The sequence below is a fragment of the Drosophila novamexicana genome, unplaced genomic scaffold, assembly GCF_003285875.2.
Source record: "Drosophila novamexicana strain 15010-1031.04,08,12 unplaced genomic scaffold, DnovRS2.1 tig00000434-arrow-pilon, whole genome shotgun sequence".
In the NCBI taxonomy this organism is placed as follows: domain Eukaryota; kingdom Metazoa; phylum Arthropoda; class Insecta; order Diptera; family Drosophilidae; genus Drosophila; species Drosophila novamexicana.
In genome coordinates this window covers 1,593,200-1,617,200 of record NW_020824802.1, presented here as the reverse complement: position 1 = coordinate 1,617,200, position 24,001 = coordinate 1,593,200, and the positions used below count along the sequence as shown (strand labels likewise).

The window sequence follows — 24,001 nt, the reverse complement described above, 5'->3', positions numbered from 1 at the left end:
TTGGAAACGGAGTAAGTTATCGTTTATCAAAAACAAACTCGATCTGCGCGGGAACTAGGAGCATCTACATCTAAAATTGCAAGTCTCTAGCTCATATAAGTTTTGAGATTCTTGCGTTCATACATACGGACGGACGGACGGACGGACAGACAGACGGACATGGCTAGATCGACTCGGCTATTGATGTTGATCAAGAATATATATACTTTATGGGGTCGGAGAAGCTTCCTTCTGCCTGTTACATACATTTGGATTTTGCACAAATACAATATACCCTTATACCTATTTTTAATGGGTTCAGGGTATAAAAAGAGAATATTTTTCATAGACAACTCACATATACATAAGAAAACACAAAAAAATAAATATACCAAAAATAAAAACAATAAAAATATTTTAAAAATACACAACATTTTAAGCCCAAAAAAAAGTAAACTAATATAATTATAATAACAATAACTCCATAGAATATTACGTAATTTCTCTAAAAAGGGAGGTGTAGTATGTATACCCAACATATTTTAGTGTATCTATATAAAATATACTTTGTGACACTTTGTCGCAATATACATAATTAAATATATAAAGCCAACCACACATAAACATATAAGCATTCCAGCGCACTTGAAACTTGATCAACCACTTGCAATTTGTCGCCAGCGGGCCAGTGGTTACGCTATATATATATCTTATGTTTATGCCTAAGATAAGAACATTTTGTATTTAGCTTAAGTTTACTTCATGAATAAAAGCATAAATGAGAATTAATAAAGGAACTAAACGGAGCAGACGCTCCGCATAACAAAAGACGTATCGTTTATCAAAGAACCAAAATTAAACCAGTAAAAAACAAGTAAGAGGTTCTAGTCGGGAGCTCCCGACTAGGCAAAACCCTGAACCCTTTTATTCCAACACAAAATAAGTTAAAAAAAAAAGTTCCTTTGGCAGGGTTCGAACTCGCAACTGACCGGATTACTTGCTGTCGACTCTACTCAACAGGCACACCAGCAAAAAAGAAATGCTTTCTCCGGTAGGGCTTGAGCTCGCGACAGACCGCACCACTTGCTATGTCTCTACTCAACAGCCACACCAACAATTAAATACTTATGATAAAAAAGGAACTAAAATAGCATTACAGAAAAAAGTCGCATTTACCATGCTGTTAGAATGCGCAGCAGACGCGCATGAATGCGTGTGTGCATGTTACAGAAATTCTTAAGGCTGCTGCCCCATCCAATTGCGCAGTTGCATATAACTTTGTTTTTTTCTTAACCGATCTTTATGAAATTTTCTACACTATATCTTATTGTACTATAGAATATTTGTGTATTCTTAAAATGTCAATTTCATTTAAATTGTGGCTTTAATTGGTTGGCAATAAAATTTGGGTTAGTAACTAGATTTATAGCTCTGGGGTGGTAGCAGGGAAATGGTGATAGGTAAAAAATGAAAGATACTTGACACATATATATAATATTCTAGAAGCAACATATCATGTTTGGTGACTCTAGCTCATATTATTTACCCAAGTTGCACAATAAACAGGATTTTGATATCGATTGCTTGGAAACAGAGTAAGTTATCGATTATTTGAAACAAACTCGATCTGCGCAGGCACTACGAGCACCTACATCTAAAATTTGAAGTCTCTAGTTGTTATAGGTTCTGAGATCATTGCGTTCATACATACGGACGGACGGACGGACAGACAGACAGACGGACATGGCTAGATCGACTCGACTATTGATGCTGACCAAGAATATATACACTTTATGGGGTCGGAGAAGCTCCCTTCTGCCTGTTACATGCATTTGCATTTTGCACAAATACAATATACCCTTTTTACCCATTTTTAATGGGTTCAGGGTATAAAAATAGTTTCCCAGGTAGGTCTCGAAATCGCGACAGACCGCAACACTTGCTATGCCTCTACTTAAGTAAAAAAAAAAACTAAAATGCTGTTAGATTCTTGATGTTTTCGCTAGCTGTGTCATCCAATTGCGCAGCTACATAGAACTTTGGGTTTCTCTTAACCGATCTTTATGAAATTTTCTAAAGTATATCTTACTGTACCATACAATATTTGTGTATTCTCAAAGAGTCAATTGCATTAAAATTGTGACTTAGATTGGTTGGCAATATAAGTTGGGTTATTAACGTAGGTATATGGTAGGTATATCATGTTTGGTAATTTTAGCTCTTATTAATTACCCAATTTGCTCAATAAACAGGGAATCGATATCGATTCTTATCGATTGCTTGTAAACGGAGAAAGTTATTGATTATCGGAAACAAACTCGATCTGCGCAGGCACTAGGAGCACCTACATTTATAACTCTGAGATGATTGCGTTCATACATACGGACGGACGGACGGACAGACAGACAGACGGACATGGCTAGATCGACTCGACTATTGATGCTGACCAAGAATATATATACTTTATGGGGTCGGAGAAGCTTCCTTCTGCCTGTTACATACATTTGGATTTTGCACAAATACAATATACCCTTATACCTATTTTTAATGGGTTCAGGGTATAAAAAGAGAATATTTTTCATAGACAACTCACATATACATAAGAAAACACAAAAAAATAAATATACCAAAAATAAAAACAATAAAAATATTTTAAAAATACACAACATTTTAAGCCCAAAAAAAAGTAAACTAATATAATAATAATAACAATAACTCCATAGAATATTACGTAATTTCTCTAAAAAGGGAGGTGTAGTATGTGTACTCAACATATTTTAGTGTATCTATATAAAATATACTTTGTGACACTTTGTCGCAATATACATTATTGTTACGGAACTGCTTGTTTCTCAGTGGGCCGCGCCGGCTGGCTCATCGGATTCTCTGGGTGTGGTCCCATCCCTGGCCCGCAGTCCGCACAATCGATAACAACAAAGCTACACATCTGTAGCAAAACAGACTCACACAACACTACTCAAAATGAACCGCATAATCGATAACAAATATTCGGAACTACTGACTCATGAACAAAATACACAGCTGTAACAACTATGAAAATGTAAACAACAAAGGTAAGACACTCAATATAAATTAACAAAAAAACACTATTTATCCACCTTACTCTTCCAGATCGGGCCCCGGTTCCGGACCCAGCGTACCCGCCCTACCATGAGACGATCACCTCCACTCGTCTCCCTCATTTTGGCCACTAGATGGCCTATATTAGCCCGTGTCGGCCATAATGCCTACTCTCCCCAACAATATTATTTTAGCCGGACATGATTTCTTTCAATAGGTGCGTATAATTGGTTGCGTTTTCTTAAAATGTATAACAAATATAATCATTGCTTATGGCATTTATCTTGCAGCTGTTTAGGATCTCATGCAAGCGGATAATTCATTAACTTCACAGGTGCGTATTACTGTTGCATATATTTATACTAATTGACAAAGCGCATTAATTCCTAAATTTTTCTCTTATCTTATAGAATTAATTTTTTTCTTTTTTTTTCAACACTGAATGGAACAGGCGACGAAATACTACAAGGATATTGCTAGTCGCCGCAAAAGGAGCGCGCAAGGAGGCACTTTAGAGGCAATCGTTGCGCCGCTTTAGGAACAATGGCCCACACAATTACTTAAAACTGGGTATGTCACGTATTATGTATTGTATGTATTAAATCGCTTAATTCTACCTTACCCTACCTAAAGAGCTCTCTGGGGGTGGTAAGGGGCGATATAAATGCGTAAATTCAAATTGGGTAAGTATGTGAGCATAGTTCGCGCAAGTATTAATTTTAGATTTTTATATTTTACAGGCGCAGATGCATCACCTTTGGAGTTTCCCTCACCGTTCGCACTCTAAAGTGAAGCTCGGCGTAAGTGCCTATGTATGTATAAATATATTTTATAAATACAAATTAACTAAATTTAACGATAAAAAAGAAAATCTACTCCTTTTCAGGGAGTGCAATTAGGAGTCTTCTTCTGACTCTGCCAGGGGTTCGAACGAGGATGGGCAAAGCAATGGAACGGACTCACTCGGTGGATGTGGGCGGGGTCTCGCCTGTGGCCGCTTCTTCGTTGTTGGAGCCCGGTCGTTGGTGGCTCGTCTCGTCGCCTTCAGGTTCGCGCCGACGCTTGCTGGCGGCGTCGCGGATATGGCTGGTTTGCGCCGCTGCACTGAATCCTGGCCTTTGAATGTTTCGTGGGCCTCTCTGGTGCACGAGCTGGTCTCCTTGGTGCCGGAGCCGTTAAATTTTGGCTTATTTGGTTCGTCTCTCGTCGCACTTAAGTTTTTAAGTCTCTTTTAATTTTTTTATTATATTTTTTTTTTTTGACTCGAGCGGTTTGATTTATATATATTTATTAAATGGCAAAAAAGAACACAAAAACAAAACTTTTATCGGTCTGTTAAGTCATTTGTATTATGCGCCGGCTTAATTTGCAGAAGGAAAAAATTCGACTCTGTCGAGCAGAAATGCAATGTACAACTTTTATGCTCACTCCGAGCTGGCACGCCCGCCGTTAACCGCTGAACAAATCGAACTCCCCGACATTTTGGGCAGCCACTCCATCGGTGCCGAATTTCGGCACACGCATACATTTGCGAGGCGGGCACCGTTGCTGCTCATCTGCACAGCTGCATTTTTTTGGGTCAACGGCCCAAATGAAGGCCAAGGGCATATCCAAGGGCATGCGATCCACTCTCCTCGTATTCCCTTTAAGAGCGAACCGGGCGGCCAATAGCAATCGTCGCTTTTGGCGCCGTGGATCGCATGTCTGGCGTTGCCACCCTTCAAAAATTTGGGCTCCGCCGTGGGCCCAGCTTCACCCCGCATACTCCGACCATATGACAAAAGATATCGGCGTGGCCGATAATATCGCACGCAACCAACTGAGTAACCCTCGGTACTGCCGATAACGTCAAATGCAACATCACCACGCAGATTATTGTAACGACATGAAGGACAGTTACAAGGAATCTGCGTGCGCATTTCATGGATTGACCCAGCCGGCTAATAACGATGCCCAACGTAGGCCACACCCACGACAAGTAATCTATATTTTTTTCGCTGACCCAAAAAAAAGGGGGGACTGGCGCTGCCGCCGCCGTTGCCTGGCAAGGAGGTGAGCAAATTACGATTATGTTCGTATATCTTTTGCGTGGAAGACGCCTAGCACGCGTCCCTGGAGATCTTCCAACTCGTAGGCGTTGGTTCCCACGGCTCGGACGACGCGGCTCTTCAAGAACTTCCGGGCGAACTTGGCATTGAAGGCTTTCCCGAAGCTGCTTAGTGCAAAATTGCGCCTCCACACTTCCTGTCCCGGTTCCAGATGGAGCTGTCGCGCGCGGTGGTCGTACCGTTGGCGACTTCGCTCGTATGCGGTGTGCAGGTGGTCCTTGACTTGGCTTCGGATTACAGCCAGTCTGTCCTTTGCGTCAAGGTCAGAAATACTGTGGTCGGCCAATGATCTCAGCTTCCTGGCCAGTTTGTAACTGGAACCATTCAGGTACATCTGCTGTCCAAAGACCGCGAAGAACGGAGTGACTCCCGTAGCGCTGTGGACCGCATTCCGGATCGCCACTTCCACCTCTGGTAGGTACGCGTCCCATTCCCGATGATCCTGACCCAGGTAGGTTCGGATTGCTGACAGCACTGTGCGGTTCACGCGTTCGGCGGCGTTGCTCTGAGGCGAATACACTGGTGTGCGCAGGTGAGTAATGCCAAACGCCTGGACCATCGCATCGAACGACTTTGACACGAATTGTCGTCCATTATCCGAATGGATCACTTCCGGCACGCCAAATTTGAAGAACACCTCATGCACTAGGAAGTTCACGACATCCGCCGCGGTGGCTTCCCTCATGGCCTTCAGGAAGGTAAACTTCGAGAAGTGGTCTACGACGACGAATATCCACGCATGCCCTCGTTTCGACCGTGGATACTTCCCCAAGAAGTCGATATATAGCTTCTGGAAGGGGCGGTCGGTGCGCACTTCTTCCCCAATTCCGACCTGCATTCGGTAGTTCTGTGCCTTGGTCTCCTTGCATGTATCGCATTTCCGAACATAGTCCCTGACTTGTATGGCCATGTTGGGCCAATAATATCGCCTGCGCAGCGCGTGCAGCGTTTTCCTCATGCCTCCATGAGCCGACGTCTCGTCCGCGTGTGCTTGTTGGATGAGTCCTGCCGTCAGCGACTCCGGCACCCAGAGCTTCCAACTGGTGCCTTCGACCTCATCCTCCAAGCTCTCGTGCACGGTCCTCTTGAACAGAAGTCCGTCCTGCACTCTAAGGTCCGGCAACTTCCCTTGTTGGCTCATCACCTCTCTTATCAGCTCTCGATATTCGGTGCTCTCGAACTCCGGGGTCTGAAATCCCAACAGATCTTCCGGGGTTAGTTCGACCTCTTCCACGCTTCGGGACAATGTGTCTGCGACGACGTTGTCGGCTCCCTTGCGGTACTGCATGGAGAAAGGGAACGCTTGCAGTTCTAGGGACCACCTGGCTAATCTCCCGCTCAAGTCTTTGAGACTCATAAGCCACTGCAGACTCGCATGATCGGTGATTACCGTGAACGGCATCATCTCCACGTACGGCCGCAATCGATGTATGGCCAGTTTGGCGGCTAGGCATTCCTTCTCGGTCACCGAATAGTTGATCTGGTGCTTGTTGAGTTTGGCCGAGAAGAATGCGATCGGCCTCTCCTGTTGTTCGTCGTCTAGCTGGAACAACACGGCTCCTACTCCGTAGTGAGATGCGTCGCATTGGATGAAGAATGGTCTTCGAAAATCCGCGTGAACTAACACCGGGGCTGTGGTGAGGGCTAACTTCAAGCTTTCTATGGCTTCTATGGCCTCGTCGCTCAACACAAATCTACCCGTTCTCTTCTTAAGGGCATCAGTCAACGGTACCGATATCTCGGCGAAGTTCTTTATGAATCGGCGGTACCACCCCGCCGTACCTAAGAAGCTTCGTAGTTCCTTGACCGTCCTCGGATTCGGGATGTTCCGGATCGCTTCTACCCTTCCCGGATCCATGCGCAGCGTCCCGCCGCCTATGATGAAACCCAGGTAGTTTAGGTTGCGGAAGCAGAATTTCGACTTCGCCATGCCTATGGTGAGGTTCGCGTTCCTCAGACACTCGGCCACCAATTCCAAGTATTTTAAGTGCGTTGGAAAATCCGCCGATATTATCAGCAAGTCGTCTAGGTATACGAATACGTTGGACCTCAAATTCGCCGGGAATACCTTGTCCATGAGCCTGCAAAGTTGTTGAGCGGCGTTGCAGAGCCCGAATGGCATGTGGCGGAACTGGTACAGCGGCCTCCCTGGTACAGTAAACGCCGTATACGCCCTGCTCTTCTCCTCCATCTCTATTTGCCAGAACGCGAACTTAAGGACGACGCTAGAGATAAAATGAGTCTCGTCGATTCGCGATAGGATGCCCTCGATGCATGGAAGCGGGTAAGCGTCTTTTACCGTCACACTGTTTAATTTCCTGGCGTCTAAGCAAAACCTGTTCTTCCCAGGCCTCATCACCACCGTCGTCCGGTTGCTCCAGGGGCTGTCACTCTCCTCGATGATGCCCAACTTTAGCATTTTATCCACCTCGGCCCACACGATCTCCTGTTTGGCCGGGGACAGCGGATAATGTCTGTCTTTCACGGGTTCTGCTCCCTCGATCAGCTGAATTCGGTGCTGCAGCAGGTGAGTTTTCCCTAGGCCATCCTTCTCAAATTGGAGAAATCTGCGCTTCACGCTTTCCAACTGACTCCTCTGATCGTTGTCCAGGTCCCACATTTCCGGATCCGTCACGCAGTCGTCGTCGTCCCGGTAATAAGCCACCTCTGGGTTCTCTACCGTTACCTCAGATGCCTCTGGTGGTGTTTCGGACTTTCTGGCCGGACCGAGCAGCTCTGGTGCGATCTCGAAGGCTCGCCAGAAGTCGATTCCCAGGTATAGTTCCTGTCGCAGGTCCGGGCACATGTAAAATACGATATCTTTCTTTCTATTCCCGTATTTCACAGGCAGAACAACGCGACCTAAAATTGGGCGATTGGCACCCGCCGCTGTCCTCACCATCGATTCGTATGGCCGCGCTTCCCATCCCAGCTTCTCCACTAACTCCCGGCATCCTTGTCCCAACAGACTGACTGAGGCCCCCGTGTCCAGCAACCCTTTCATCTTGGCCCCAGCGACCTCCACTTCGGCGAATACTCGTGGGTCTATACTGTCCTCCCGTCTCACCGCTTCGACGACCTGGCGCCTGGTAATCCTGCGTCTGCGGAAGCGCGCACGTACCTTCACCATTCTCCGGGTGGCTAGCGTCATCCCCTCCAGCTGTCGCTCACCAAAAATTCTATTTCGGGCCGACATGTATGCCCGAACACGTTCTTCGTATGGTAAGCCCCTAAGTGTTCCTCCTTTGCTTATACTATTATTATAATTAGCCTTATCCTGATCCTTATTCCAAATCTCCGTCTCCTTTCCAATGATTATTGGCTCTGGTAGGTGCCCCTCTCCTGCTTTCCCGCGGTCGCCGTCCCGGAACGCGTCTGTCCCGCCATCATCGCGCTCCCTCTGGGGTTTCCCGGACAGTTTTCACACTGCGAGCAGAAAGTGTCCGGCTTTCCACACCTATAGCAGAATATTTTCCGCTCCTTGGACAGGCAGTCTCTAAAGACGTGATCGAACTGTCTGCAGTTCCAGCATACAATTCGGGATGAGTTTCTGCTTCGCACGAATGCCTCCTCCAGTTCTCCCGGTGGCGTTTCTGTAAGATGCGGTGGTACTTCAACCTCGTGGACTACGGGCCTCGTTCCTTGTGGACAACGCGACGGCTGCAGGTACCCAGTCCGGCTTCTGCGACCCATGTGCCTCTCCACTTCTAGGCACTCTTGGCGCAGCTCATCCACGGTGAGTACGTCCATGGCATAAATATATTTCGCCAGACTTTCTTCCAAACCACGCTTTATAATCTTCACCAGCTCGCGGTCTCTCAGCGGCTTCTGGAATCGCGCGGCGAGTTAAAGCATGTGGTGGATTAATCATCCACCCCTTCGCTGGCCTGTTGCTCTCGTTGTAGAAGCTCCTGCATTACCTCGTGTTCCGTCTGGTAGCCCCGGAACCTGTCCAAGAGGGCATGCCGCAGTTGCATCCAGCTGTCGACCCTAGAACGCCGCACGTGCATCCAATACCACTCGCGGGCGCGGCCGGTCAGGAGCAGGTGGAAACCGCGCAGGACCTCCTTCCACGGGCACTGATACTGCCTCTGCAGGAACTCTAGGCGGAACACGAAGTCCTCGACCGAGTTCATCGCGTCCTCGCCGTCAAACTTGACGTTCCACCGCTCGAGCTTCATGTACGCAGTTTCTCGCACGTTGGCGTACGCCTCCTCCGGTTGAAAATCATCCGCTCTCCGGTCCTCTACTCGGAAATGGCGGTTGTTCGGGTTACGCCAGTTCCTCGACTGAGCATCTGCCACGTAAACTGGGCTGCTGGACGAATACTCCGCCCCTCGTGCGCCTTGTCTACGTGGCTTCGGTGGCACCGGTGGTGGAAATGCCTCGCGCTGGAACACTTCCCGTTCTTTCGGGATGGCGCCTGTTCGCGGTCCCGGCTCGACATGTCTGGGCGGCTTCGGCGCAGTGTTAGTCTCGGCGGTTTCGCTCCCTGGCGGCCTAAGCACATCAATGATGCCCTTCATCATTTCCATGAAGCCAGCTCGCATCTCCTCGCGGATGGACTCGCTGATGCCAGATGGCAGAGCATGCAGATATGTTTGGTGGGCCTGAGCGATCGCCGCGTTTGCCGCCGATTTGAGCACTGAGTCTTTCGGGGCTTTTGGGAACTCCAGGTTCCGTGGAGGTCTATCCTGTTGCGCCAATTCTTTCTCCAACTCTACCAGGTGACCCTCTTTCGGGATCTGTCTCTCTGGAAATCCCCGGAAATTCATTGGCGTTCGCACCAGCCCTCCAGCTGGGCGCGGCGGTGGCAGAGCCGACGCCCCATCAGCGTCAGAAGCCCAATCAGACACCTGTTCCTCAGCCATACTTATCCCTTCTGAGAACAGTAGCCCTCTCTTCTACAAGGCTTACAACCCTTATAAAAACTTTACTAATATTCCTAATAAATTAATAAATAAATAAACACCCACTAACAAATCTTACTAATAAAGAATAATAAATTAATACACATCGACCACAAAAACACTCACAAAATTAAATTTTTTTCTTTCTAATTAATTTCAAATACTTGGGGGAGAGAAGACAAATCCTAACACAGGCTAAATAATCTACGCATAATCTGGACAGTGGACAACACTTTAGCATTCGTCCCATGCTCAGTTCGTCAGTTTGACTGACGAACGGCATGCAAGGAACGCTACCTTGAAGGCTATTTGGTTTCTGTCGCACTTCTGTGCACCCTTAGGGTATGCTGTGTGACAGGTGCGGCGCAGGATCGGCTCTATATCGTCCTGGGTCACCTGCCTCCGAAGCTCATTTAACTACGGCCAGCACACACCAAACGTTAACACAGAGTGGGACAAAACAAATAGAAAACATTAAACAAACTCTAGTCAGACCTACCCTAATATCACATTTTGTCACAGGTCATTTTGTCATGGCGGCTACCACCAGGCTACGATGGACGGTCGCGAACGTTCACCAACTAGCAAACGTGACTTACCGTCATCAACCGCGACAAGAAAACTCCCCATGTCAATGGACACCATGGCAAGATCCGTCTCCGTCGCTCTTCTGGCCATTCTTGGGATATGCTGTGTGACAGATGCGGCGCAGGCTCGGCTCTATAACGTCCTGGGTCACCTGTCTCCAAAGCTCGTATAACTACGGCCAGCATACATCCAACATTGACACAAAATGAGACAAAAACTACTAATTGAATAAATAACATCTGACTAAACTACCCTAATATCACATTTTTTTAATCATGAGATGCCTTTGTCGTTGCGGCTACCACCAGGCGAACGATGGATAGTCGCAAATGTTTCGCCAACATGAGAACGGCCATCAACCACTACAAAAAAAAAACCCCTCATGCTTATGGATGGATATTCAGATAACCTCTACTTCCGTCGTGCTTCTCGGATTCCACTACACGCTGCGCGATTATGAGCTACCTACTCGTGCCACATAAGACTTCAGCGGTGTGGGTCCTGAAGCCAAGGGAGTCCTTTCCTCTGTACCTTCATTTTTATCGTATTTATTTTTCTTTGATTACACACCGACTTCAAAGAAGCCGAGTGCTTCTTCAAATTGGGCGCCATATCGTTACGGAACTGCTTGTTTCTCAGTGGGCCGCGCCGGCTGGCTCATCGGATTCTCTGGGTGTGGTCCCATCCCTGGCCCGCAGTCCGCACAATCGATAACAACAAAGCTACACATCTGTAGCAAAACAGACTCACACAACACTACTCAAAATGAACCGCATAATCGATAACAAATATTCGGAACTACTGACTCATGAACAAAATACACAGCTGTAACAACTATGAAAATGTAAACAACAAAGGTAAGACACTCAATATAAATTAACAAAAAAACACTATTTATCCACCTTACTCTTCCAGATCGGGCCCCGGTTCCGGACCCAGCGTACCCGCCCTACCATGAGACGATCACCTCCACTCGTCTCCCTCATTTTGGCCACTAGATGGCCTATATTAGCCCGTGTCGGCCATAATGCCTACTCTCCCCAACAATATTATTTTAGCCGGACATGATTTCTTTCAATAGGTGCGTATAATTGGTTGCGTTTTCTTAAAATGTATAACAAATATAATCATTGCTTATGGCATTTATCTTGCAGCTGTTTAGGATCTCATGCAAGCGGATAATTCATTAACTTCACAGGTGCGTATTACTGTTGCATATATTTATACTAATTGACAAAGCGCATTAATTCCTAAATTTTTCTCTTATCTTATAGAATTAATTTTTTTCTTTTTTTTTTCAACACTGAATGGAACAGGCGACGAAATACTACAAGGATATTGCTAGTCGCCGCAAAAGGAGCGCGCAAGGAGGCACTTTAGAGGCAATCGTTGCGCCGCTTTAGGAACAATGGCCCACACAATTACTTAAAACTGGGTATGTCACGTATTATGTATTGTATGTATTAAATCGCTTAATTCTACCTTACCCTACCTAAAGAGCTCTCTGGGGGTGGTAAGGGGCGATATAAATGCGTAAATTCAAATTGGGTAAGTATGTGAGCATAGTTCGCGCAAGTATTAATTTTAGATTTTTATATTTTACAGGCGCAGATGCATCACCTTTGGAGTTTCCCTCACCGTTCGCACTCTAAAGTGAAGCTCGGCGTAAGTGCCTATGTATGTATAAATATATTTTATAAATACAAATTAACTAAATTTAACGATAAAAAAGAAAATCTACTCCTTTTCAGGGAGTGCAATTAGGAGTCTTCTTCTGACTCTGCCAGGGGCTCGAACGAGGATGGGCAAAGCAATGGAACGGACTCACTCGGTGGATGTGGGCGGGGTCTCGCCTGTGGCCGCTTCTTCGTTGTTGGAGCCCGGTCGTTGGTGGCTCGTCTCGTCGCCTTCAGGTTCGCGCCGACGCTTGCTGGCGGCGTCGCGGATATGGCTGGTTTGCGCCGCTGCACTGAATCCTGGCCTTTGAATGTTTCGTGGGCCTCTCTGGTGCACGAGCTGGTCTCCTTGGTGCCGGAGCCGTTAAATTTTGGCTTATTTGGTTCGTCTCTCGTCGCACTTAAGTTTTTAAGTCTCTTTTAATTTTTTTATTATATTTTTTTTTTTTTGACTCGAGCGGTTTGATTTATATATATTTATTAAATGGCAAAAAAGAACACAAAAACAAAACTTTTATCGGTCTGTTAAGTCATTTGTATTATGCGCCGGCTTAATTTGCAGAAGGAAAAAATTCGACTCTGTCGAGCAGAAATGCAATGTACAACTTTTATGCTCACTCCGAGCTGGCACGCCCGCCGTTAACCGCTGAACAAATCGAACTCCCCGACATTTTGGGCAGCCACTCCATCGGTGCCGAATTTCGGCACACGCATACATTTGCGAGGCGGGCACCGTTGCTGCTCATCTGCACAGCTGCATTTTTTTGGGTCAACGGCCCAAATGAAGGCCAAGGGCATATCCAAGGGCATGCGATCCACTCTCCTCGTATTCCCTTTAAGAGCGAACCGGGCGGCCAATAGCAATCGTCGCTTTTGGCGCCGTGGATCGCATGTCTGGCGTTGCCACCCTTCAAAAATTTGGGCTCCGCCGTGGGCCCAGCTTCACCCCGCATACTCCGACCATATGACAAAAGATATCGGCGTGGCCGATAATATCGCACGCAACCAACTGAGTAACCCTCGGTACTGCCGATAACGTCAAATGCAACATAATTAAATATATAAAGCCAACCACACATAAACATATAAGCATTCCAGCGCACTTGAAACTTGATCAACCACTTGCAATTTGTCGCCAGCGGGCCAGTGGTTACGCTATATATATATCTTATGTTTATGCCTAAGATAAGAACATTTTGTATTTAGCTTAAGTTTACTTCATGAATAAAAGCATAAATGAGAATTAATAAAGGAACTAAACGGAGCAGACGCTCCGCATAACAAAAGACGTATCGTTTATCAAAGAACCAAAATTAAACCAGTAAAAAACAAGTAAGAGGTTCTAGTCGGGAGCTCCCGACTAGGCAAAACCCTGAACCCTTTTATTCCAACACAAAATAAGTTAAAAAAAAAAGTTCCTTTGGCAGGGTTCGAACTCGCAACTGACCGCATTACTTGCTGTCGACTCTACTCAACAGGCACACCAGCAAAAAAGAAATGCTTTCTCCGGTAGGGCTTGAGCTCGCGACAGACCGCACCACTTGCTATGTCTCTACTCAACAGCCACACCAACAATTAAGTACTTATGATAAAAAAGGAACTAAAATAGCATTACAGAAAAAAGTCGCATTTACCATGCTGTTAGAATGCGCAGCAGACGCGCATGAATGCGTGTGTGCATGTTACAGAAATTCTTAAAGCTGCTGCCCCATCCAATTGCGCAGTTGCATATAACTTTGTTTTTTTCTTAACCGATCTTTATGAAATTTTCTACACTATATCTTATTGTACTATAGAATATTTGTGTATTCTTAAAATGTCAATTTCATTTAAATTGTGGCTTTAATTGGTTGGCAATAAAATTTGGGTTAGTAACTAGATTTATAGCTCTGGGGTGGTAGCAGGGAAGTGGTGATAGGTAAAAAATGAAAGATACTTGACACATATATATAATATTCTAGAAGCAACATATCATGTTTGGTGACTCTAGCTCATATTATTTACCCAAGTTGCACAATAAACAGGATTTTGATATCGATTGCTTGGAAACAGAGTAAGTTATCGATTATTTGAAACAAACTCGATCTGCGCAGGCACTACGAGCACCTACATCTAAAATTTGAAGTCTCTAGTTGTTATAGGTTCTGAGATCCTTGCGTTCATACATACGGACTAACGGACGGACAGACAGACGGAATCGGCTAGATCCACTCGGCTATTGATGCTTATCGAGAATATATATACTTTATGGGGTCGGAGATGCTTCCTTCTGCCTGTTACATACATTTGCATTTTGCACATATGCAATATACCCTTTTTACCCATTTTCAATGGGTTCAGGGTATAACAAGATATAACAGTATGAACAGCTGAAATAGTTCCTTCTGTGTACCCAACACAAGCATTCCAAAGCAAACGAAATTCAAAGATGTAGGAAAATTATTCTAACTGACGACAATTTCTTGACCAATGGGAGTATAATCAAATATTCAATTATATTTGTATGCGTGTAAATATACATACATAACAGCATATTTGAATGTGTTGTTATCCACTGCTCTGGCAAAGTCTCTGGCTGGCAAAGAAACAATTTTCTTAGTTTTTTAGCACAGATCACGACCTACCCAAAATTTCTGTTGATATATGAATGCATTTTGTGTACTGAGGTTGGCTCCGTACAAAATATGTATTTTTAAGTCGATGCAAATATTTATGTAATTTTTTATATTTAAAATTATTAATTAAATTATTATTATTTTTAAGTAATACAAAAAAAAATTAAGGAAATAAAAGTGAAAATTTGTTGTTTTCAAAGATACACTTAATAAATTTTTATTTTTTTTTTTATTTTATTATTTTTTGTTCGAATAAAGAACAAAGTCGCCGCTCGAATTAGCTACCGGTGCAAAATCGGTACCCAGGGAACACCGCGAGGAGGCCATTATAATAATAATGGGGACATAACTAAAAATGACCTTCGAGTCGACTTGAAATGTAATATTTATTAATTGGAGAATAAAAATAATATTAATTTAATTTAAAGAAATTATGTAGTTATTGCACATGATGCGCCTTGTGTAAAAATTATTAAATTCTTAAATTTTTCTGTAAAATTAATCGTTAATATCTAGGGTAATATATCATTTAAATATGCATTTCATGGATAAAGCACAAGCACTTTGCGTCGCTCGTAACTTCTAAACATTTTCGCTCAATGTACTTCGAAAACGAAGCAACGCAAATCAGCATCGACCAGCTTTGCTGAAGGCAGGCTGGCGACTAACTTCGTTGCTCGTGTCAGCATCAGCAAGCCGCGACTTCGGCATTCGTTCGTCTGATCTTTGGAGAACGAACAACCAGTCGGCAGGCATGCCGTACGAAGCCTCAAAGGCCAGATGAAAGGCCAGGCTAGAAATTTTGCGTCGCATTCAAATGTATTATATTGTCTTTGCCTAAACCCATTAAAAATGGGTATAAGGGTATATTGTATTCGTGCAAAATCCATCTAGTCGGGAGCTCCCGACTAGGGGATACCCTGAACCCATTCTTCCAACATCAAATGCATATATATATTCTATTTTAGAAGCTATATTTCAAGTTTGGTGACTCTAGCTCTTAATATTTACCAAAATTGCCCAAAAAACAGGATATCGATATAGATTTTTATTATCGATTGCTTGGAAACGGAGCAAGTTATCGATTATCGGAAACAAACTCGATCTGCGCGGGAGCTAGGAGCATCTACATCTAAAATTTCAAGTCTCTAGCTCTTATAGGTTCTGAGATTCTTGCGTTCATACATATGGACGGACGGACAGACAGACGGACATGGCTAGATCGACTCGGCTATTGGTGCTGATCAAGAATATATATACTTTATGGGGTCGGAGATGCTTCTTTCTGCCTGTTACATACATTTGGATTTTGCACAAATACAATATACCCTTATACCCATTTTTAATGGGTTCAGGGTATAAAAATTGCGAATGTCCATATGAGATCAAATTTTACGAAACTCTCTGAAGACTCCTTTGTTTCGCAGTAAAATACAACTTTTTATACCTTTATACAATCACCGTTAAATAAAATAAAAGCTTATTTTATCAATAAAAGCTAATTGTTTTTAAGGATTTTTTCTATGGAACAATATGATATAGCGGTACATGCACTGTCTGATGGGTGGGTGATAAGGTGGAGCTATGCATAGTTTCAAGACTATAGCTTTTGAACTGAATAGAAACACATACCCAAATCGACTCAACAGTTGATTGTGAAGAAACACACCCAACTTATTAGGTAGTAGATGCTCGTTCTCAGTCAGATGCTGTATTTGTTTGATGGAACGCTTTTAGCGAATAATGCCTGCAAGTACAATTTAGTACCATATTTTTAGGCAATTTTTGAAGATCGAAAGGAAACTCATATGAGAAGATGATGGAAAATTGAGTATGAAAACGCCGATTTGGGGCAAACCATATAGATGTACAGAGATAACAGGTCCTTTCTGATTATTAAAACTTTTTATTTGACCTTAAGAATTGGTGGTACAATTTTTACATTCCTAGATTAATTGCTTTAAATCCGATGTTTTCGTAAAACGTTAAGTTCCAAATCTCGTGTTTTTGGCTTTTTAGATGGATATAAAGACGAAACCGGGGTGCTAATCTCAGTTTCATAATATTTATGCGATGTAAAATTTTTTGTGTCAAAATTGTATTCATCATTGGAATAAGCTAGTTGTTTTCTAAATATGGCTGCGCTGCTTGAAACACGTGCATTAGGATGCGTTGGAGGTAGCCAAGAAACTTTTCGAGACGCTGAGTTATAAAAGTAGTAAGACCCACATCCATTATCATAAACATCTTTCCAATCGGCAGAAATTGGATATTTCCGAATTAATCTTTTATAACGACGAAGATAATTTTCTTTTGGCTTTGGCCGACCATTTGCCCATCTGTTGACACAGTATAATGTGCAGGTGTGCCATATATTATATGTGTTGGGACAAAACTTAAATCCATGGTGTGATTCTGTGACTCCTATACGTTCCTTTATCCTGTCTGGCCAAAAATTCTCATTAATTACAGTATATTTCGAATTAGTAGTGTTATGCTCATTATCATTCTTGTCGTCTTCATCATAATTTTCTGCAATAATTTCTTCTATTGCTTCGGCATTCGGTTTTTGATCTGAAAAATATAATTGAAAATATTAATCCAAGCTTTATTTCAAAATATTTTTGTTCAAACTAATATAAAATTTGTCTTATGAAGCTAGAAAAAAAAAGTGTAGTATAGTGTTTGAAGAAAACGGGTCTTGGACAGGCAGAATATTTCTGTTTATGGCAGAAACGGAAGTGGGAATCTGGAACGAAGAAACTTTTCCAATTCTGGTGAGCCAAACAATCAATTAATCATTAATCAGTTATTTAAAGCGTCAGGAATATTAAGTTTCTATTGAAGCTATATAATTAAGTAGACTAAAAAAGGCAAAGAAACATGATTATAATTAGCCTTTAAGGCGAGTAGTTTCTATAGAATGTTACGGACACACAAGACAGTAAACAATATTTATTTATATATATTTATACCCTGAACTCATTTAAAATGGGTAAAAAGGCTATAATTTATTTGTGCAAATGTATGTAACAGGCAGAAGGAAGCATCTCCGACCTCATAAAGTATATATATTCTTGATCAGCATCAATAGCCGAGTCGATCTAGCCATGTCCGTCTGTCTGTCCGTCCATATGTATAAACGCAAGGATCTCAGAACCTACAAGAGCTAGAGACTTGAAATTTGGTATGTAGGCCCTCCTAGTGACCGCGCAGTGCGAGTTTGTTTCCGCTAATAGATAACTACCCCGTTTCCAAGTAATCGATAAAAATCGTTATCGTAATCTTGTTTTTGAACAATTTTGGTAAATAATAAGAGGTGGAGACACAAAACTTGACATGTAGCTTCTAGAAATGTAAATATAGATATAGAATGTTAATAAACCAACTTGTATTGCCCACCAAGTTAACCCACAATTTTAATGCAATTAACTTTTTGAGAGTACACAAATATTCTAAACGCGCCTTTAGTGAATTTTATATACAGCATTATATTTGCGATTGTAGTCTTTTCTGTGCTGCTATTTATATATTATATTCTTAAAAGAACAATTTAAGCAATTTACGCTAGCTTCCGCTGACAAGTGGCCTGCCAATATATATATAACCACATGTTTTCTTTAATAACTTCTGTATTTCTAAAAGATTTTGATGCAATTTTTAACAGAAGATCCTTAAAAATTTCTGTGTTTCATAACAAGTCTCGATGAAATGTTTAGCATTAGATCTTATTTTACTATATAAAATAACCGTTTATTCTCAAAAAGGAAAACAGAATTTAATTTGTGGGCTACATTGGTGGGTACTTCCAATCAATCCATAGCTATAAATTGAAAGATACTTGATATATATATATATCTTATTCTAAAAGCTAATTGTTAAATTTGGTGACTGCAAGCTCTTAAAACCTAAGGAATTTGCTAGAAATAATAGTTTTAGTATATTCATATTTTTTCCTTATTTATTCTTCCTTATTATTTATTCCTATACTTTCTGTCAATTCTATTGAACTTACGCATGAATCCGAGCCGATGGGACTGCTTCCAGCTAAAGGAGAACCTGCCTTTCAGTGTTGGAATACAGAGGCTTGCATGCTTCAACAAACATTGCCGATATCAATGTAGAGCTTATTGGTCATGGCACCTTTCGGGGTAAAATAATAATATTTATTACTTGGTTCCAAATCGTTCCGTCAACCATAATCAGAAAGAAATGCAATGCTGTAGTTGATTTTGCTTGTATTGGTATAAGAGAGATATTTCCTTCTTTATGTTTCTTAAACGACCTTTGGATGAAATCGGATGTCTACTTCGCATATTTCCCGGCTGTGAACGTGGCAAATTATGTGCATAATGTGCATAACATTCATTATATACTACCGTTTTTACCAGTTGTTTGGTCATATACCTCATACATATATTATTTCGGGTATCAATAGCAATGTCACAATCCGATTTTGTTAAGATAATGCTTACTCTTTTCTACATACGTAATTTAATAATATACATGTATGTAACATATATGTTCTGAGATCCTTGCGTTCATACATACGGACGGACGGACGGACAGACGGACATGGCTAGATCGACTCGGCTATTGGTGCTGATCAAGAATATATATACTTTAAGTATTGCTAAGAAATTCAGGAGGTCATAAGTTAATCCAGTATATTTAGGACCATATACAGTAGAAAAAATAGAAGTTAATGACAATATTTTAATTAAAGATAGCAAACGAAATAAAAAGAGAGTACAGTTAAAACAGTATAATAACTGAATATGTTCAAGGAAATAGTCTGATCAACAACTAAATAAAATGTAATACAAAAAAATTGAAAAGTGAACTTCTTTTTGCGAGAAACAAAACATAAATAAACGAAAAAAAAAAACAAAACAATTATATAACAAACAAAAAACAAGTAAGAGGTTCTAGCCTGGAGCTCCCGACTAGGGGATATCCTGAACCCTCTTCTTCCAACATCAAATGCATATATATATTCTATTTTAGAAGCTATATGTCAAGTTTGGTGACTCTAGCTCTTATTATTTACCAAAATTGCCCAAAAAACAGGATATCGATATAGATTTTTATCGATTGCTTGGAAACGGAGTAAGTTATCGTTTATCAAAAACAAACTCGATCTGCGCGGGAACTAGGAGCATCTACATCTAAAATTGCAAGTCTCTAGCTCATATAAGTTCTGAGATCCTTGCGTTCATACATACGGACGGACGGACGGACGGACAGACAGACGGACATGGCTAGATCGACTCGGCTATTGATGCTGATCAAGAATATATATACTTTATGGGGTCGGAGAAGCTTCCTTCTGCCTGTTACATACATTTGGATTTTGCACAAATACAATATACCCTTATACCCATTTTTAATGGGTTCAGGGAATAACAAGTAAGAGGTTCTAGTCAGGAGCTCCCGACTAGGGGATACCCTGAACCCTCTTCTTCCAACATCAAATGCATATATATATTCTATTTTAGAAGCTATATGCCCAGCTTGGTGACTCTAGCTCTTATTATTTACCAAAATTAGCCAAAAAACAGGATATCGATATCGATTTTTATCGATTGCTCGGAAACGAAGTAAGTTATCAATTATCGGAAACAAACTCGATCTGCGCGGGAACTACAAGCATCTACATCTAAAATTTCAGTCTCTAGCTCTTATAGGTTCTGAGATCATTGCGTTCATACATACGGACGGACGGACGGACAGACAGACAGACGGACATGGCTAGATCGACTCGACTATTGATGCTGACCAAGAATATATACACTTTATGGGGTCGGAGATGCTCCCTTCTGCCTGTTACATGCATTTGCATTTTGCACAAATACAATATACCCTTTTTACCCATTTTTAATGGGTTCAGGGTATAAAAATAGTTTCCCAGGTAGGTCTCGAAATCGCGACAGACCGCAACACTTGCTATGCCTCTACTTAAGTAAAAAAAAAAACTAAAATGCTGTTAGATTCTTGATGTTTTCGGTAGCTGTGTCATCCAATTGCGCAGTTGCATATAACTTTGGGTTTCTCTTAACCGATCTTTATGAAATTTTCTAAAGTATATCTTATTGTACCATAGAATATTTGTGTATTCTCAAAAAGTCAATTGCATTAAAATTGTGGCTTAGATTGGATGGCAATAAAAGTTGGGTTATTTACTTGATTTATAGCTAGCTATGAGGTAAATGCGATAGGTATAAAATGAAAGATATTCTATTCTAGAATAAACATAGCAAGTTTGATGATTTCCTCAAAGAACAAAATGCCGATATCGATTATTTTCGATTGCTTGGAAATTGAGTAAGGTATCGATTATCGGAAACAAATTTCAAGTCACTAGCTCTTGTTCTGGTATCCTTGCGTTCATACATACGAGCAGACGGACGGAGGTCATGGCAAGATCGACTCGGCTGTTGCTGCCGATCAAGAATATATATAGTTAATGGGGTCGGAGATGCTTCCTTCTGCCTGTTACATACATTTGCACAAATAAATTATACCCTTTTTACCCATTTTCAATGGGTTCAGGGTATTAAAAGATTTTCGCAAAAACAGAATACTGCGCGGGCACTAGAAAGTCAAATGTTCAAAATTTCTAGCTCTTATGAGGTCCGTACATTTGCACAAAACCATTATGCCCTTTTTACCCATGTCAAAAGGTTAAGGGTATAATAATTGTACCAATAAATGCGCTGTTAATACGAAATGATATATTTCTTTAACATGGAATTTAAATTGTTATATATGTAAGTGAAATGGTCTGAAATTTAGCACTGTTCAAACGTCAAAATACACGGATTGAGTTTCGGTGCTATGCTAGTCCAAAAATGAAAACTTTGAAAATCTGCCGGGCTGCTTTCAAGTTGGAATTTAGTGGATTCACTATGACAGCAGATATAGCTGTGGACAACTGGGTACTGTGTTTTCATCTTCAGTGTCGGGGACAACTTATTAAAATAGCATTTAATTCAAAAGCCTTCTTTGTCTACTTGTTACTTAATGGGCAAAACAATAGTAGCTCAATGGTACGCATTCATTTCACTCTACCAAAACTATTAAAATTATAGTTAATTTATTGGACAATGCGCTTACGTTTTTTATATATGTAAATTTAAATCCAAGCTAAATATTTGAAAAAGTCTGCATTATTCATTTTGATAATCATTAATAAAGCTGACACCGAAATTGTTTAATATTGGTTCACTGAATGTATGTATGTATTCATATTATATACATATGTATGACACAATTATGATTTAATATTCTAATAAATTTACCATTTTTTATATTAAGCAGTCCTCGTGACGCTAGTCTTTGCAATAACATTGGTGGTAAACTCATTTCTATTACAGTGTTGATGATGTTTCTTATTCTTTAATAATATAATACCATATTTCAAATAATATAGTAAGATTAGATACTCGAGTAGATACTCGGACTCTCAAAGGGCACAATAATCGATAATTTTCTAGAGGGTTTTCGACTATGGACTGACTGTTAATACATCCACTTCCACATCTAATCGTATGTATTTTGTTGTCGTTAAGATCAGAGTTCGCATATAACCCCCATCACTCTCGGGTTGTCTGTCAAATAACAGTTTTTATCGGACAGAATGAAAAAGTTAAAGAAAACATATAACATTCTGTTTCTACACAGCAGACTCTAGGCACGAGCAGAGACACTTTTCGTCGTTTTTTATACCCTGAACCCATTGAAAATGGGTAAAAAGCGTATATTGTATACGTGAAAAATGCAAATGTATGTAACAGGCAGAAGGAGGCATCTCCGACCCCATAAAGTATATATATTCATGATCAGCATCAATAGTCGAGTCGATCTAGAAATGTCCGTCTGCCTGTCCTTCCGTCCGTCCGTCCGTATGTATGAACGCAAGGATCTCAGAACCTATAAGAGCTAGATACTTTTTTAATTTTAGATGTAGATGCTCCTAGTTCCCGCGCAGATCGAGTTTGTTTTTGATAAACAATAGCTTACTCCGTTTCCAAGCAATCGATAAAAATCTATATCGATATCCTGTTTTTTGGGCAATTTTGGTAAATAATAAGAGCTAGAGTCACCAAACTTTACATATAGCTTCAGGTAAAATAGAATATATATATGCATTTGATGTTGGAAGAAGAGGGTTCAGGGTATCCCCTAGTCGGAAGCTCCCGATTAGAACCTCTTACTTGTTTCTATTTGTGAAAGCTATTAAAAACGCTCGATAGCGCACCAAAATGAAATATAAAAACAGCACTCGGATAAATTATTTTAAATTCACATAATATTATTTTAATTTAATTATAAAAATCCCAATTATTATTAATGTTAATTATTAATTATAGGCGAGCGCCATTATGTGGCCACGCGGCAATGTCGTAGAATTATTTATTTGTCATATTAATTACTCATGATAATTTAAATTTATTTATTTATCCTCAGTACTAGTGGCGTCAAGCCGTTTTCGCATTTGCCCTCCAAGAAAATGTTATAAAATTGTCAATAATGCTAATTGTTAATTTATTAAATCTCTATATATAGAACTGTTTGTCCAGACTAACTGCCTGACTTATTGACTGACTGATTGGTGATCAACGCACAGCCTTAACCGTAAGAACTAGGAAGCTGAAATTATCACTGTAGTTACCTTATGTGAAAAGGTGCACGTTCAGACGGGGTTTCCGGAAATTCTACTCGCATGTGTGGGAAAATTGCAAAAACGTTTGTATGAACCTTTTTTGATTAAACATCCAATCGGTCTGAAACTAAATTTCAAAGATCTTTGTTCACATTTATTTGAATAAATGTTGGGTGTTTTGCACTCTTTGGAAAATTCATCCCTCCTTGGTGGAAATGGGGGTCAAATGGTGATTGACGTTTCGCCTTCAAATTCATTTCCAAGGATCTACATAAAAATTCATTTGAGACGTGTTTAACATTTTTCGCAAAATCTAAACTCCTTCGGTGGAAAGTGCATGTCAAAAATTTTTTGTAATAAATGTTATGTTCTGTCCAAA

The 24,001-nt window shown here is 41.3% G+C and overlaps 1 protein-coding gene and 2 long non-coding RNA genes across 8 annotated transcripts; 2 read left to right on the top strand and 1 right to left on the bottom strand.

Annotated features, from left to right (window-relative positions):
• Nucleotides 1-3,033: 3,033 nt before the first annotated feature.
• On the top strand, nt 3,034-3,836 carry LOC115760382. 3 transcript variants are annotated; one of them, XR_004017623.1, is made up of 5 exons: nt 3,034-3,053; nt 3,112-3,277; nt 3,351-3,394; nt 3,512-3,630; nt 3,801-3,836. It is a non-coding gene; the product is annotated as an uncharacterized LOC115760382 (long non-coding RNA). The 3 variants fall into 3 exon arrangements; XR_004017622.1 differs by lacking the exon at nt 3,801-3,836 and adding an exon at nt 3,694-3,729; XR_004017621.1 differs by lacking the exon at nt 3,801-3,836 and having other exon boundaries at nt 3,512-3,709.
• A 7,667-nt stretch (nt 3,837-11,503) lies between these two features.
• Nucleotides 11,504-12,307, top strand: LOC115760381. Of its 4 annotated transcripts, none has more exons than XR_004017619.1 (5): nt 11,504-11,523; nt 11,582-11,747; nt 11,821-11,864; nt 11,983-12,101; nt 12,272-12,307. It is a non-coding gene; the product is annotated as an uncharacterized LOC115760381 (long non-coding RNA). The 4 variants fall into 4 exon arrangements; XR_004017618.1 differs by lacking the exon at nt 12,272-12,307 and adding an exon at nt 12,165-12,200; XR_004017617.1 differs by lacking the exon at nt 12,272-12,307 and having other exon boundaries at nt 11,983-12,180.
• Nucleotides 12,308-16,858: 4,551 nt separating this feature from the next.
• LOC115760369 lies at nt 16,859-22,399 on the bottom strand. The gene is made up of 2 exons (XM_030701662.1): nt 22,259-22,399; nt 16,859-17,531 (listed from the first exon to the last, which is right to left on the bottom strand). Exons 1-2 carry the CDS (start codon nt 22,320-22,322, stop codon nt 16,918-16,920), a joined length of 678 nt encoding a protein of 225 aa, XP_030557522.1. The 5' UTR covers nt 22,323-22,399; the 3' UTR covers nt 16,859-16,917.
• Between the last annotated feature and the right edge of the window lie 1,602 nt (nt 22,400-24,001).

What these genes read in the sequence shown, in the direction of transcription:
- LOC115760369 (XM_030701662.1), bottom strand. Translation starts at nt 22,322, where the DNA reads ATGAGTTTACCACCAATGTTATTGCAAAGACTAGCGTCACGAGGACTG. An exon ending in ACTGCTTAATATAAAAAATG is followed by an intron (nt 17,532 to 22,258) that starts GTAAATTTATTA and finishes TATATTTTTCAG; the next exon opens with ATCAAAAACCGAATGCCGAA.